The 13,642-nt window shown below is 32.0% G+C and overlaps 1 protein-coding gene across 2 annotated transcripts in view; it reads left to right on the top strand.

Moving 5' to 3' along the window:
- The window catches only part of BRINP3 (BMP/retinoic acid inducible neural specific 3), a 353,858-nt gene that overhangs the window by 148,655 nt on the left and 191,561 nt on the right, over nucleotides 1-13,642 (top strand). Inside the window, exon 2 of one of the 2 annotated variants that reach the window (XM_035010134.1) lies at nucleotides 6,765-6,955. The exons of the other annotated variant lie outside the window; for it this stretch is intronic. Coding sequence (XP_034866025.1) covers nucleotides 6,765-6,955 — 191 coding nt within the window. The remainder of the gene's footprint in view (nucleotides 1-6,764; nucleotides 6,956-13,642) is intronic. 2 annotated transcript variants of the gene reach the window in all.

Below are 13,642 nucleotides of genomic sequence, written 5' to 3'. Positions count from 1 at the left end.
GTCTCTTGGCTTGTCTATGCTGATTAATAATGACCAAATCTCTATATTTATTAATGTGATTGATGGAGAATTGTGGTAAGTTGTAATAGATGTAAAACTATAGTTCCAAAATTTAGAAAGAAAAGCTTTTGCTTGTTACTTAATTCCTTCTCTTCAACTTAGAAAGTCCTTCATTGACAGCATGTATGTATATTTTTTACATCAATACTTTTGCTAACATCTGTTCAAAGGAGTAGTTTAATTTAGATGTAAATAATAAATTACTATATTATGTATATATCTGTGTAGGTACAGCATGTGATACCTTTATGTTTCTATTAAATGAGTCATTTTTAGGAATAATGGCATTGACTACATTGAATTTTTAACAGGAAAACATATAACTACATTGAATTCTGTGGCATTTCCCTTAAAATTTGAATAAAACCCTATCTATTAAATTACAGAAAATAACTTAAAGCTATGTAAGATAAAATTAATTTTCAGTTATTTCATAGCCCTGAAATTTTAACATTTTTTAATAGTTAGAAATTCAGTATGTATTTATTGAGTGCCACAAACCATTCCTTAAAAAATTCTCTATAACCCCACCTCCATTTTATTTAATTCAATGATATAGATAAGAAGCTACACCTACAATTAATTCTTGCTGCTTTGTAAGGGTGGGGGCAATATTTTGTTGCAATCCTGCTAATTTGTCTTCTCTAATCTAGTATGTGTTGGCAGCTCTTTCAAAATATTATAGTCATTAATGGTGCTTCTCAAAAATCCTGCATGTACACATTTTACGAAAGTCATATTTTTCATTGGTCTTTTCTTCCAGTATTTTATTTGCATAGATTCATTGTGCTAAATTCCTAGCCTCATCCAAAAATATCTCTCAAGCTTTAAAAACTCGCTACTGTTAATTTTTTTTTTAAAGTTGATTTGTCTCAAGGGGCAGGAGGGCAAAAGAAAGTGGATTATCTACTCTGCCAACTGCTTAGCATTCAGCTGCTTTAAAAACACTAGCTTCAGAGCTATAGTCATCCAGGCCATTAGGAATATTTCCTTTTTCCTGGCCAAATGGAAAACAGCATCATCTGTGCCATGTGAAAGCTATAAGGAAAGAACGTTCAAAGAACCATTTTTATATGTAACAGTTACACAGAATTATGGGGAGCTAGTATTGATTATTAGTGGCATTTTTAAAGATCAGTATGATTTTATAGATGCAATTAGACGGATATTGCTACTCAAGATTGGCAAGCCAATTTATGATTCTTATGCTGAATTTGTTCGCCATACATTAGTACTTGGGTAATATATTGTGTTTTAATATTCTGCTGTGTACACAAATTTAATTAATAGTGAGAGAATTAAAATTACAAGCCAAAAAATGTAGTGTTGTGAAAAATAATATAATAATAACCTCTTAAGACTTAGATAAGCAGCTTTATTTAGTGTAAATTAGTAGTTCGGGGTAAATCTTTTCAGCAACTGCATCATCTGATTTTGCCAATTTTTTTATTCCTGTTTTTCCTTTGTTATTGAATTGAATATCAACAGTGGTTGATTCTATATTTTTCAGGAACTGGATATATATGTGTAATTTGAAAGAAACTGTGGTAGTTAATATATTTTAATACACTGAGTATATTTGTATTCACATAGAATTTAAATACTAATAAGAAAGGTCAATGACAATATGGCAATGATGTAATCATTATTTAAATGGAATTTGTTGATGTCATTCTTGTTTTCCAACTTTTTACATGAGATGGGTACAGATGAAATTTTAATAAATATTGTTGTAGAAAAGTAAACATTACATAGACATACATAATACTAGATGCTTGCAAGTCAGAATTTCTAACAGGAAAACATAACTTAATCAACTAATAGAGGCTTCTTAGAGCCAACAAAAACATTTTCAAAGCAATGTTCTGGCTGAACTGTTTATAGCCCATTTGTGTGTTCCACAAAATAGTGCTGCTTCTAAAGGGGCTGAGTTACATTAAACTCTAGTGATTGTGCCTATTTCATTTAAAGACATCCAAAGGTTATGATGGGAAGATATTTATGTACTGTGAAGGCTTCAGGTAGAATGGAGCATTCAGTTAGATGCAACAATTTTCTTATTTAATATAAACATAATGAATCTGGATGGAATATTTAGATCCTTTAGGTAAAATGCTCTCATTATGATAATCATACCCGACAGCATGTTTTCAATTCAGTATTCCATTGCTTTGTTCCTCCAAAATTTAATGAATGCATGGTCTAGTTGCAACTGGGATGAATTTTATCTCCAGGAAAGAAAAAAAACCCTGAATCCATAAGTTTCCAATTTATATACAACCATTAGTTCCTTATTGCCTTCTCAAGTTACCCCAAAGTCAAAATATGTTGCTTATGATGTACTAGATTATATTACTAGAAAGCAAACAAATAAACCAACTAACAAACCCATAATCTTGATAGCTCTGCATGACAAAATATCTTTTTATTTCATGAGCTTTTTCATCCCAGTAAGCTGCAGGAGTGGGGATGGGGGATGGGGATTTGAATCATCATTGTTTATTAGGATCCCAGGCTGATGGACCAGCATAACCATACATGTGCATACTTTATTAATCAAAGTAAGCCACATGGCCGCACTGATTTTAAAAACACCAGTAACTGCAACTTCATCCTGTGCCAGGGATGAAGAGACACTGAATATTTGTATGCATACCTAATGTTCACTACTCACAGTGTGGTACTTAACGGTCCAGAGATGACTTCGTTTACTTAAAGTGCTTCTTACTGTCACTTCTCAGGATTATTTCAGTGCTTTCTATCTGGGTTTTCACCAAAAATCTGTAGAGATTATAACAGTGATCATGTATCATTACAGTACAAACCAATAATGTGGAGAGTGGAAATGAGAGATCTCAGATCAACATTTGTGTTTTTTACACACCCACACAAAATTACACTTTTTGGATATACACAATGAAAGTAAAATATATTACTTTATTCTTCATACAAAATGTAAAAGAAAAACTAGGAGAATGATATTATTTATTTTTAAAAATTTTATTTATTTATTCGAGAGAGAGCGATAGCAAGAGAGCATGAGCAGGGGGTGGGGAGAGGGAGAAGCAGGGAGAGGGAGAAGCAGACTCCTGCTGAGCAGGGAGCCTGATGTGGGCTGATCCCAGGACCCCGGGATCCAGACCATGACATGAGCCTAAGGCAACACTTAATTGACTGAGCCACCTAGGTGCCCCTAGGAGAAGAATTTTAGATAGAGCTTTCAAGATAAGAAAAGAATTTGCTATAATTACTAACTATAATGGGTTTTTTTTTTAAATTAATTAATTAGATTGGTTGGTCATTTAGCTAATTTGTCTTAGTATTAGTCTTAGTTTAATGATACTCCCAAAGAGTTGTCCTTTATTTTTGGTTGTTATGTGACAGAGAAGATAATCAGATGGGATGGCAAAGTGTTTTGTCCAACGAAATGTGGAAGGTAAACTGAGATTATAAACTTCATCAGGGTTTACAGACTGAGGTAATAAAAAGCACTTGGCAACTGAAGAAAGCTTCCTGGAGAGTTGTCCACAGTCTTAGGCTCTGCATAGCTTTCCATGGTATGTGAATCTAGGGGAAGAGAAAACATATTCAAATTAAGTTAGATTAATATACTTACATTAAAGGATAGTGATAAATTGGGTAGAGGAATTATGTTAAATAAAGTACTGCACAGTTGTATTTTTGCACATAAAAATATTTTAAAGTCTTTGAATTGAAATTTATTCATTTACATTTTATCTTGCTAAATATAATCTTTGAGCTCTTGCGGTAAGGGCTTTTCTTACATTCATCTACAAGGCTAGAAGATTTCTGGTAATGATAATAATAGTGAACAATTAATACATTTTCTTATAAATTAGTGTTAAAAACTGATTTCAGAAAATGACACAAGTTTGCTATAGCTCTTTCATATTATATCTATTTTTTTGTCAAATTTAAGAGGAACAAAGAAAGTACTAAGTCAGGTCAGAATAGATCATGGGTTTTTATTTGTTTAGCGACTAATTGTTAAAAAGATAAGAAAGACTAGAATTTCACTAGAATTGTATTTACCCACAGTCATCTAGTATGAGATACCTAGTCATTTAAAAAGAGTTTATATGGTATGAACAATATCACAATTGAATCAATCTTCTTGGTTAAAGTCCAGTTAATTCACTTAGTAACCCACGTTATGAATACATGCATATGAGTTTATAAATTTAGCACTTTAAATCATTGAAAAAGATACACCACAATTTTAGGTTCAAGTTATGTCACTCCTTGACAAAATTATAAACGTTTTTCAGCAAATAAAAAAAGTACGTATTTGAGAAGGCTTTAAAGTTTGGAATTGAGTAACTATTATTTAGATCATGGTTTAATAAATAACTTTTTGCAAGCATTATATGATTATATACCTTGAGATATATCACAAAATATTAAAACTTAAATGTTTTATTTAAACACTCTTCTTCACAAATTTGAATATATACTTACATATATTATATAAAATAAGTATATTATACTTACATTATTATATGTTATATATATCATATTACACATAATGTAATATGTAATTATATGTATACATTATGTGTGTAATTATATGTATATGTATATAATATATGTAATTATAATTCATTATATGTAATATATAATGAATTATAATATAAATATTTACATGTAATTATAATAATTTACATATAGCTATATATGTGAATATGTTGTGTGTAATGTATTATATATATAAAATATAATGTGTTATATATTATAGATATATATAATGTGTTATACACTATACATATATATATATATATAATACATGTGCAATTAATTCAGGTAAATTTTTTATAAAAGGAAAAGACATAAAAATTTGTTAATATCAACCCAAGTTTTGAAAGATAAAAGACATCCAAACTCTCTTCTGAGGAAACATGAATTAATAAATCCAGCATATGATCTCTAAAAACCCTACATTTACTGAAAATAGAGCACTTTGTGAAAATTTTAAAGACAATATGTCAAATTACCTAATTAATAGCTTTTTTCTGAATAGCAGCATTAGCGCTGCTTGTTAAAAGTGCAGCCTCTGGATCCCACTTCAGACCTAATGAATCAGAAAGCTCTGGGGTGGAGTTTCCAGGTGACTCTAGTAGGTGATGAAGTTTGAGAACCATCAGTAGAACAAAACTGTTTAGATCAGCTGATTTATGGAGGAGATGGCAAGAGTTTCTCAATGAAAGAAACACTAACTTGACTTATTCTCAGGCTGAAGACTTCCCTAGATCCCTGAGTGAGCCTTATCTTATAATTAATTTCCAAAAGACTGAGTGGATTTTTGGGCTGCCAAATATTTGTCACATGAGCGAAATATTCCTAGTTAGAAGCTCTGTCAAAGATATACCTCTTTGTCCTGCAAGTATTTACTATTCTTCATTATTCTGTGTAAATCTTTTCCCTGCTTCCCCTCCTTTAGCAACTTTTTTTTTTCCCTTCAGAGACTGCCTAAATATTAAATATCACCTCTCCAGAGTTGCCTTCTCTGGTCACTGAAAGTAAAACAGGGCCCCACTGCCCACAGCTCTATGGCTTATCACAGCAGGCTCTCTGTGGTAGCTCTCAGCACTTATAATACTCGGACATTTGTTTAAAATTTAAGTTAATGTCTGTGTTTTATTTATTTTTAAAACTTTCTCTAGAATGTGAGCTCCATTTGGACATGGGCAGTATTGGTCTGGTTCACTGATGTATCCTTTTATCATTCACTTTTCGTTGGTGCACTGCAGGCATTTTTTGGAGGAAAAATATACATAAATATGGCACATATTTATACAATATTTATTCAATATTTTATTTGCTAGATAGTAATTAAGTTAAATAAAACACCTGGGAGTATTAGGCCTGGCAGATGGAATTCTTCCCTGTGGAAGGTATTTGAGATTTTTATCAGACCACTCATCAGTAAAAATCTGTACAGTTAATCAGAGAATCCAGTTCACCATAGTTCTTGGCTAAAGTATCTCATTAGGTGGATTTTAACTCAATATAAATGTAAAAATCTTTGTTTAAATGTATAAATCGTTTACAACTATATCTTCCATTTCCGTTTGGCCAAATTCACCTGAAAAGTCATTTGCATCTTGAGAAATTGCTAATGGAGTTGAATTTAGGTTTCAAAATATGTTGTAAACAATAATTACTGTAAAAAAATGTTTGTCTTTTGATCATGTTTTTTTTTTTTTTTTAATTCTCCTACAGCTCTATAATAGTCTTGAAATTTTATAAGGTCCTACTCTAAAATAAATAGAGAAAGGAATCCTTAGAATTATGAAAATAAATTCATTATCTTTTTTACAATTTCCCTTACAAAATAATAAAATATTACCTTAGTGATTTTTTTAAATAGCCCTACCTTCATGTTCTATGCATAACAAAATCATGTTTATGAGCGTATCTTTCCTTGGGAGAAAAAAATAAAAAAACAGTGGAAGCTGTTTCTTTTAAGTGGCTTATTTTTTCTTGTATATGATTCGGTTTCAGAATATTCACTCCAGTTACATAAATTATAAATGTTGCTTCTCCTACTCATGGCACGTGACATATTATTACAGGCCAGACTCTTTGTAATGGGGTGACCCCAGTGAAACTACCAAGTGAACTTTTCAAATGAAAACACTCAGATAGATTATGTACGTATGAATAAAAATAAATTTGCTTTTCAGGGAGTTTGGGCGCTGGAAAGTAAATAACCTTGCAGTTGAGAGAAGAAATTTCCTTGGCTCCCCATTGCCTCTTGCTCCTGAATTCTTCCGCAACATAAGACTTTTGGGACGTCGACCTACCCTTCAGCAAATCACAGAAAACCTTATCAAGAAATATGGGACCCATTTCTTGCTATCGGCTACTTTGGGAGGTACGACTCTTTGAAAATATTTATGCCTATGTGTACTTGTGCATAAAACTGTGAAAGTCAGGGGAAAATGTGTTGATTAATCCAGATAGCTTCAGTTTGAATAATTCTAGAGTTCATTCATTTATTCAGTGCATTCACTGAGTTATTACTAAATGCCTTCTATGGTATTCACAATGGGAAGGTAGCTGGTTATTACTTAGTTCCTGCCTGAAGGCAATGTACAGTATAACGGCATGCATTAAATACAGTCATAGCTGCTGCACTCTCTAATGCAAGGGGATGTGCCAAATTCTGTTTAAAAAATAAATAATAAGCAGTCAGGCACAAGTGGAAGTCGTCACTTCTGGTTACAGAGAACAGGAAAAGTTTCCCGAAGTAAATGTTGAAGATCTAAAATTACGTTTGTTAGCACTATTTTAGTATTTCTCATTGTGGTTCATATATGATATAGAGAGAATGATAAATAAATACCAATTATGATGTGTAATGTAAAAGTAGAGATTAATAATGTCACTTCTTCAATTTATAAATTTGTAAAAAATAAGAAATCTGTGGTTTTAATACCATTAATATGTGTTTTATCATGGTGATATATAATTCAGCATTTTGAATACACTTAGATGATATTTGGGGAGGTAACGTAATAGGGAAAATAGGATTTTCCTAAAACTTAAAAATATCCCAGAATTCCATGTATTTAGTTTTGTGTAAGACTTTAAATAATGTCCATCCATTTTATTTAGAAAAGGATGTTACTCTTTCCTATAATGAAGAGCACTGAATATAATTGGATATGAAAACAGTGATTCTCTGCTTCCTTGTCTGTTCCTCAGTAAGTTTTCTGAATCCGGACAGACTGATTCACACCAATGGTGCGGTGGTATGAAAGGCCACTGGTTCTTCATTTTTCCTACCTTAGAAGATGAGTCTTTTCTTTCCTGTAGCTGCCAGTCCAGTCTGTCAGTAAGTCATGCCAGTCCTTTTTTTCTCCCAAAATATATCCCATGTCAAGCCTTTCTGACTTCTACCCGGACATCCCTAGACCAAGTCACCATCACGTTTCTCTCCAGAATATGCCTGAGGTCCATGCTTCTCACAGATCTTTTTAAAACTTGGATCAGGTCAAATCATTCCGTGTGTCAATTAAAACCTGTAACTAGCCACTTAACATAAAATCCAAATGTCTTGCTATGGTTTATAATGCACTACATGAAGGGTCTGATACTGGCTTTCACCACAGACCTCAACTTTTCTCTCCTCTCATCATGCTCTATTTTTCAGCCACAATGACCTTCGGGACAATTTTTCTGCTTAAATGTTACTTTCCATAGAGGGCTTTCCTGTCCATGCTACCAGGAATAGTACCCAGTAGTCCACCAATAGTCTCTACTATTCCATGATCTTCTTTGTGTTCTTCATTGTATTTTTTTATGTGAAATATTTTATTTATTAGTTTCTTGGCTTATTATCTGTCATTTCTGCATATTTTTTTGAAAACAGGAAACTTGCCTGTATTTGTCACAGTTTACCCCCATAGTTATAAGTGCCTGGCACACAATAGGTTCTCATTAAATATTTGTTAAATGAATAAATGAGACTACAACTTTGTTTAGAGTCTGAGATGTTCAAGTTCACTAAACAGATGTCAAAAGTATGATATACACAGAAGATAACTGAGATCAATTCAAGAAGAAGACTAAATGAAAACTGAATCCAAAGAGCCAAAACAGTCAGTTAAACAAATAAAGATACAGAATTGGAGAGAAGGAGGATGCAAGCAAGAACAGGTGAACAAGGCATGGAGAGGTTGGAAAAGGAGATTTCTGGACACAATGTGGAAATATAAGTCGGCCAAATAACCTTAAGGAATTAAAGGTGGAAAACGTGGATGATTTAGGCAGACAAAGTCAGCCAGGAAAACACATGATCTCTGTCTTCCATAAGTGAATAATACTAAAATAATAAGATAAAGGGACCAGCCTGGTATTGAAAATTGACTCCCCTTCTTTTTTTAACCAATTGTGAATTTTTTAAGTTTTATTTTATTCAATTGTGACATTTTTAAAATGTTAAGTAACTTCTCTGTTAGTTTCTTTTAGGAGAAAGTCGGAGAGTAATATATGTGTGGTAGGGTCATGGGAAGATTAATGTACATACAGGAAGATAGTCTTGGCACAATGTGTGGCATAATTTAAACATTCAAAGAATTTATGTTATTGCTATTACAGTAGTGTGTATAGAAAAAAATTATAAAATACCCCAATAATTATAAAAACTGAGTCTCTGAAAGCTGTGTCTGTATGGGTTAGTAAGGTCAATGATTATTAATGCAATAAAGTCTGAAGTAAAAGTGAAAGTTAAATTATTACTATAACTTCTTTTTTTTTTTATTACTATAACTTCTTTTAAAAAGTTCAGTGGTCTTGTACTCATATTAGGCTTCATCACATTTGTGTCAACAATGTATAATACCCAGAATTTCAGAACATAAAATACATTCTCCAAATAAGAAAGGAAGCAAGTGACAGAGGAAAGGCAGAACAGATAAAAAGTACAGATGATTTTTGTGGACATTTTTGTTCCTTATACTAAAATTGCGGTAACTTTTTGATTTGTTTTCATTGTTTTGGCATTGTAGATGCTACATGTTGGCCTTCAGATTAGTTTTTATTGTGTATGTTTTTTGTCTGTATAAACGTGGTCTAAAAATCTTTTGTGGGATTAAATCATTTCTTCAGGTTGATTATTCAATGATAGTAATATGTTCTCTCAAAATTCAATTATTTAAAAGTCTTGTTCAAGCATGTCCTTAAAGGCAAAACATGGAGTGGGTGGGGGTGGGGCAGGGGAAGACATGGAATTTCCAGGCTCCCTAGCCTTCTACCCTTTGAATATTCCTTGAATTTAATGTTCCTGGTATTTTCTATTAGAATTCTTTTTTTTTTTTCCTCTAAATGTTACTTATAGTTTCTTTCAGGAATCTCTGCTGGGTGATGTTAATAAGTTAACTAAAATGCATGAAATTATTTAAGTAGCTTAAGGATATAACTATTTGCAATTAAAATGTACACCAGGTTGATTTCAGGCAATTTTAAAAATATTGCTGTTGTAATTACACTAAACCTTTTTTTTGTTGTTGCTGTAAGTATATTTTCGCTTTATATGTTTTACCTGGTTGAACATGAAATTGTATTATTCCATTTTTTAAAAAAATGAGATTTGTGATATTTAACTGGAGCTAATTCTCTCTCTTGCTCTCTCCTTAACCAACTAAGTAACAACCCTAATATTAACACACTGAGGATGTCATGTATATAAGCAAACATTTAAAACAAAAGGCCAGTTATTTCTTGTTTCTTAAATAACCAGATCTTCAACTAAATTTAAACATTTTAAAAAATGAGTTGTGTAAAAAAGCGATGAAAAAGAAATAAATAAAAAATGTCTTTTTTCCCTGAGTTATTTACTACATCATATTATTGACTTAGACATAAAACTTTGGATAGCATACTTGAAGCCTTTAACGGGATATTTTATGATAGATAAAGCCAGTGATTGAATTATCTCCCTTTAGGGAAAAATAAATTGTAAAAAACCTTCTTCAATATATATCATTTTCCACACTTATTTCATTTTATAGCTTCCAGACTATTTATCAATATAGTAATTCAGCTTGCTTCTGTTTGGATAATGATATCTAAACTCCATCACTGTTTAAATATCTAAAATAAGCTGCTCAATATGAGGAATCAATCTTGAAAAAGATTGCACTACTGAGATATATTGATTTCTAACTATGGAATATATTTCATGACTATTTTTATAATATATTTCATTATAATACAATATATGACAAATACTGGAATAAAAGTGTCTCTGTGTACTGAATATAGAACAACAACAACAACAAAACACAAGTGAACAGGAAAAAAATAAAAAGAGCTTAAAACCGCTGAGTTGACTGGGGAGAGGGAGGGTGCCCACCATAAAACACCAAACCTAGGTTCTGGATCAATTGAAAAAGACAGAAAGACTAAGGAAGATGCAGCCCAAAAAAATTCACTTAAAATTTTTAAAATGTTGTAACAAAATATTTATAATAATTTTAAATGATGCCTGACTCTCATCTCTAGTATTACACAGATTGTCCAAACAGTCATGATTATAGCCCTGAGCCACCCACGGTCACACGAGCATATGTGTGGCTCCCATATCAACCTAGGCTCTCTACAGCCCAACACAGTGAAGAACAGACCAGAGCTTGTGGTCTCTCCTGACAGGCACATCTTGAAGAAGAAGAGGAAGCAGCGGGGTTACATGTCAGTCCCATTCCTACACCAGCCTTTCTGTTAACTCACTGTACTTCTGTTGGCAGAGTCAAGAATGCAGGGACAAGGATTGTTTGGACAGAATACCTTCCCATGGAGAGGAGTGCAGGAAAAAGTACTCTTTTCTTGATAGAGATATTTTATTTTATTTATTATTATTTTTTAAGATTTTATTTATTCATTCGACAGAGAAAGAGAGAGCAAGCACAAGCAGGGAGAGCAACAGAAGGAGAGGGAGAAGCAGACTCCCTCCTGAGTAGGGAGCTGGATGTGGGGCTGGATCCCAGGACCCTGGGATCATGACCTGAGCTGAAAGCAGATGCTTCACCAACTGAGCCCCCAAGGTGCTCCAGCAGAGATATTTTAAAAAATCAAACCAAAATTCATTCTAGGAACAAATAGATAATATATTAAGATTTGTTCGTTTGCAACTTTAAGAAAATATTTTTCACTCTCAGCAGCATTAAAACAAGTCCTATTTAACCAGGGGTTTTGAATGCACAGTTTTAAAAGTCATAATTTAAATTTTAGTGGAAATAGTTACTTTTTTTTTAATATGTGTGTTTTTAATTTTTTTCCCTGAAAGTGCTTATGAGAATGTATCTTGTTACCACATTGTTCAACTTAAGCATTTCATCAGATATTAAATTTTGTTTATAGAAAGAAAATATTTTCATTATTAGAATGGAAAAATAGATGATGTCCAGAGTAGCATTAACTTACTAGCATAGAAAATAATGAATACTACCTCAAAACCACTTAGTGTATAAGTCACTATAGCTGCAAAGTAGTTTAATAGCTTGCAAATTTTACCACATACTGTTTGCATGTGTATCTTTCAAGAATAACAGAGGTCAGAAGTCAAGCAATAAGATACACTATAGATAGAACAGCAATTCGATTTTTAAAAATTGTCTTACATCCCTATGAGTGTAAGATTCTAAATATCCTTATTTTATTTCAGAAATACTCAATTCTCACTTTTGTCTATGTAAATTACACTCTGTATTAAGTGTCCACAGATAGTTTTAATTCTATGTCATACACCACCTTCTTTCAAAATTGATTAGTGGTTGTGTTTCTCATTTTCATTTGGTCTCTTCATAGGAAATACAAATTCCTTTTATTTTAGTATAACTGTAACATAATTAAAGAAGCAAATCTGCTAAAACCATATGCAAATAGAAATACTCACTAAAAATGCATGGAACTATTTCCTCTATTAGAATGCATATTCTGTTTTAAGAAAAAGAACTGAAAGCAAGAAAATGAAATCTTTTCTGAAGCTTCATCGCAGGGTATCATTAAAATAATGGTATTGAAGAGGGGAAAAAATTGCCATATTGGTTTTTAAAACTAAAGATATACTACATAAGGTTAGTTATATCCATTCCTCTCTGTCTCTGTCTCTTTCTATCTCTGTCTCAATCTATCTCTCATCTCTCTTTTTCCCTCTATCTTTATTTCTAGTGTTTTTCTGGCAAAGAAAATTTTCAAAAAATGGAAACTAAAATAATATTGTTAATTAAATTTTAATGGTTTTTAAGGCAGTTATCTACTCAAATGATTTGAAACCATTTCTGTAAATAGTCATAAACATAACACAAAAGAAATTGGGATTAAAATTGCTATGTTGATGGATCTTAATAATGACATTCCTGGCAACTAAATCAAAAGATAAATGTTAAGTTTTAGTATTTTATACATTTGGTTATATGGTTTTCTTACTTATAGCACTTTGATAAGGTAGATAAATCATCTGTCCATTGTTCGACAAACATGTACTGAGTTACCTCTAACAGTGCAAAGACCCAACACCTTCCTTAAGGGAACACACAGGTGACTGACAAATACATACATTTAAATTGGTAATAAGTTTTACTGTGGTTTAGAGACTCATTACTCAAGTGTGATTCATGATCTAGTAGCATCAGCATTACCTTGGAGCTCGTTAGAACTTCAGAATCTCAGATTCCATCTCAGATTAATGAATCAGAATCTACATGTTAACAAGATCTCTGGGTGATTTATATGAACATTAAGGTTGAACAGTTCCATTTAGAGTATCTATATAAATGTAGAGTGTTCTTAACTGTTTGAGAAATCTCACTTCTGAAAATTAATCTTACCAAAATAATAGCAGGAGTCTGTAACATGCATAACAAAAATGTTCATTATAACATTGTAAACAACTCCAAAAGAGAGGTAAGTAACTTAATTGTGCTTCACTCGAGGTAGATTCAGTTTCATCTGACATGGGAACTATTTATTTCCAGTTCCTCTTTTTTCATGTCATTGCTTTATAGAGAACATTATGGTAGCTGGGCAATTTTGTTTAAAAATTTTTCAGACTTTTTGG

This window comes from Mirounga leonina, unplaced genomic scaffold (genome assembly GCF_011800145.1).
Source record: "Mirounga leonina isolate KUSES-001 unplaced genomic scaffold, KU_Mleo_1.0 Mir_154, whole genome shotgun sequence".
NCBI lineage: Eukaryota > Metazoa > Chordata > Mammalia > Carnivora > Phocidae > Mirounga > Mirounga leonina.
Note: the sequence above shows the minus strand (reverse complement) of the source record. Positions and strands in the feature narration are given on the sequence as shown.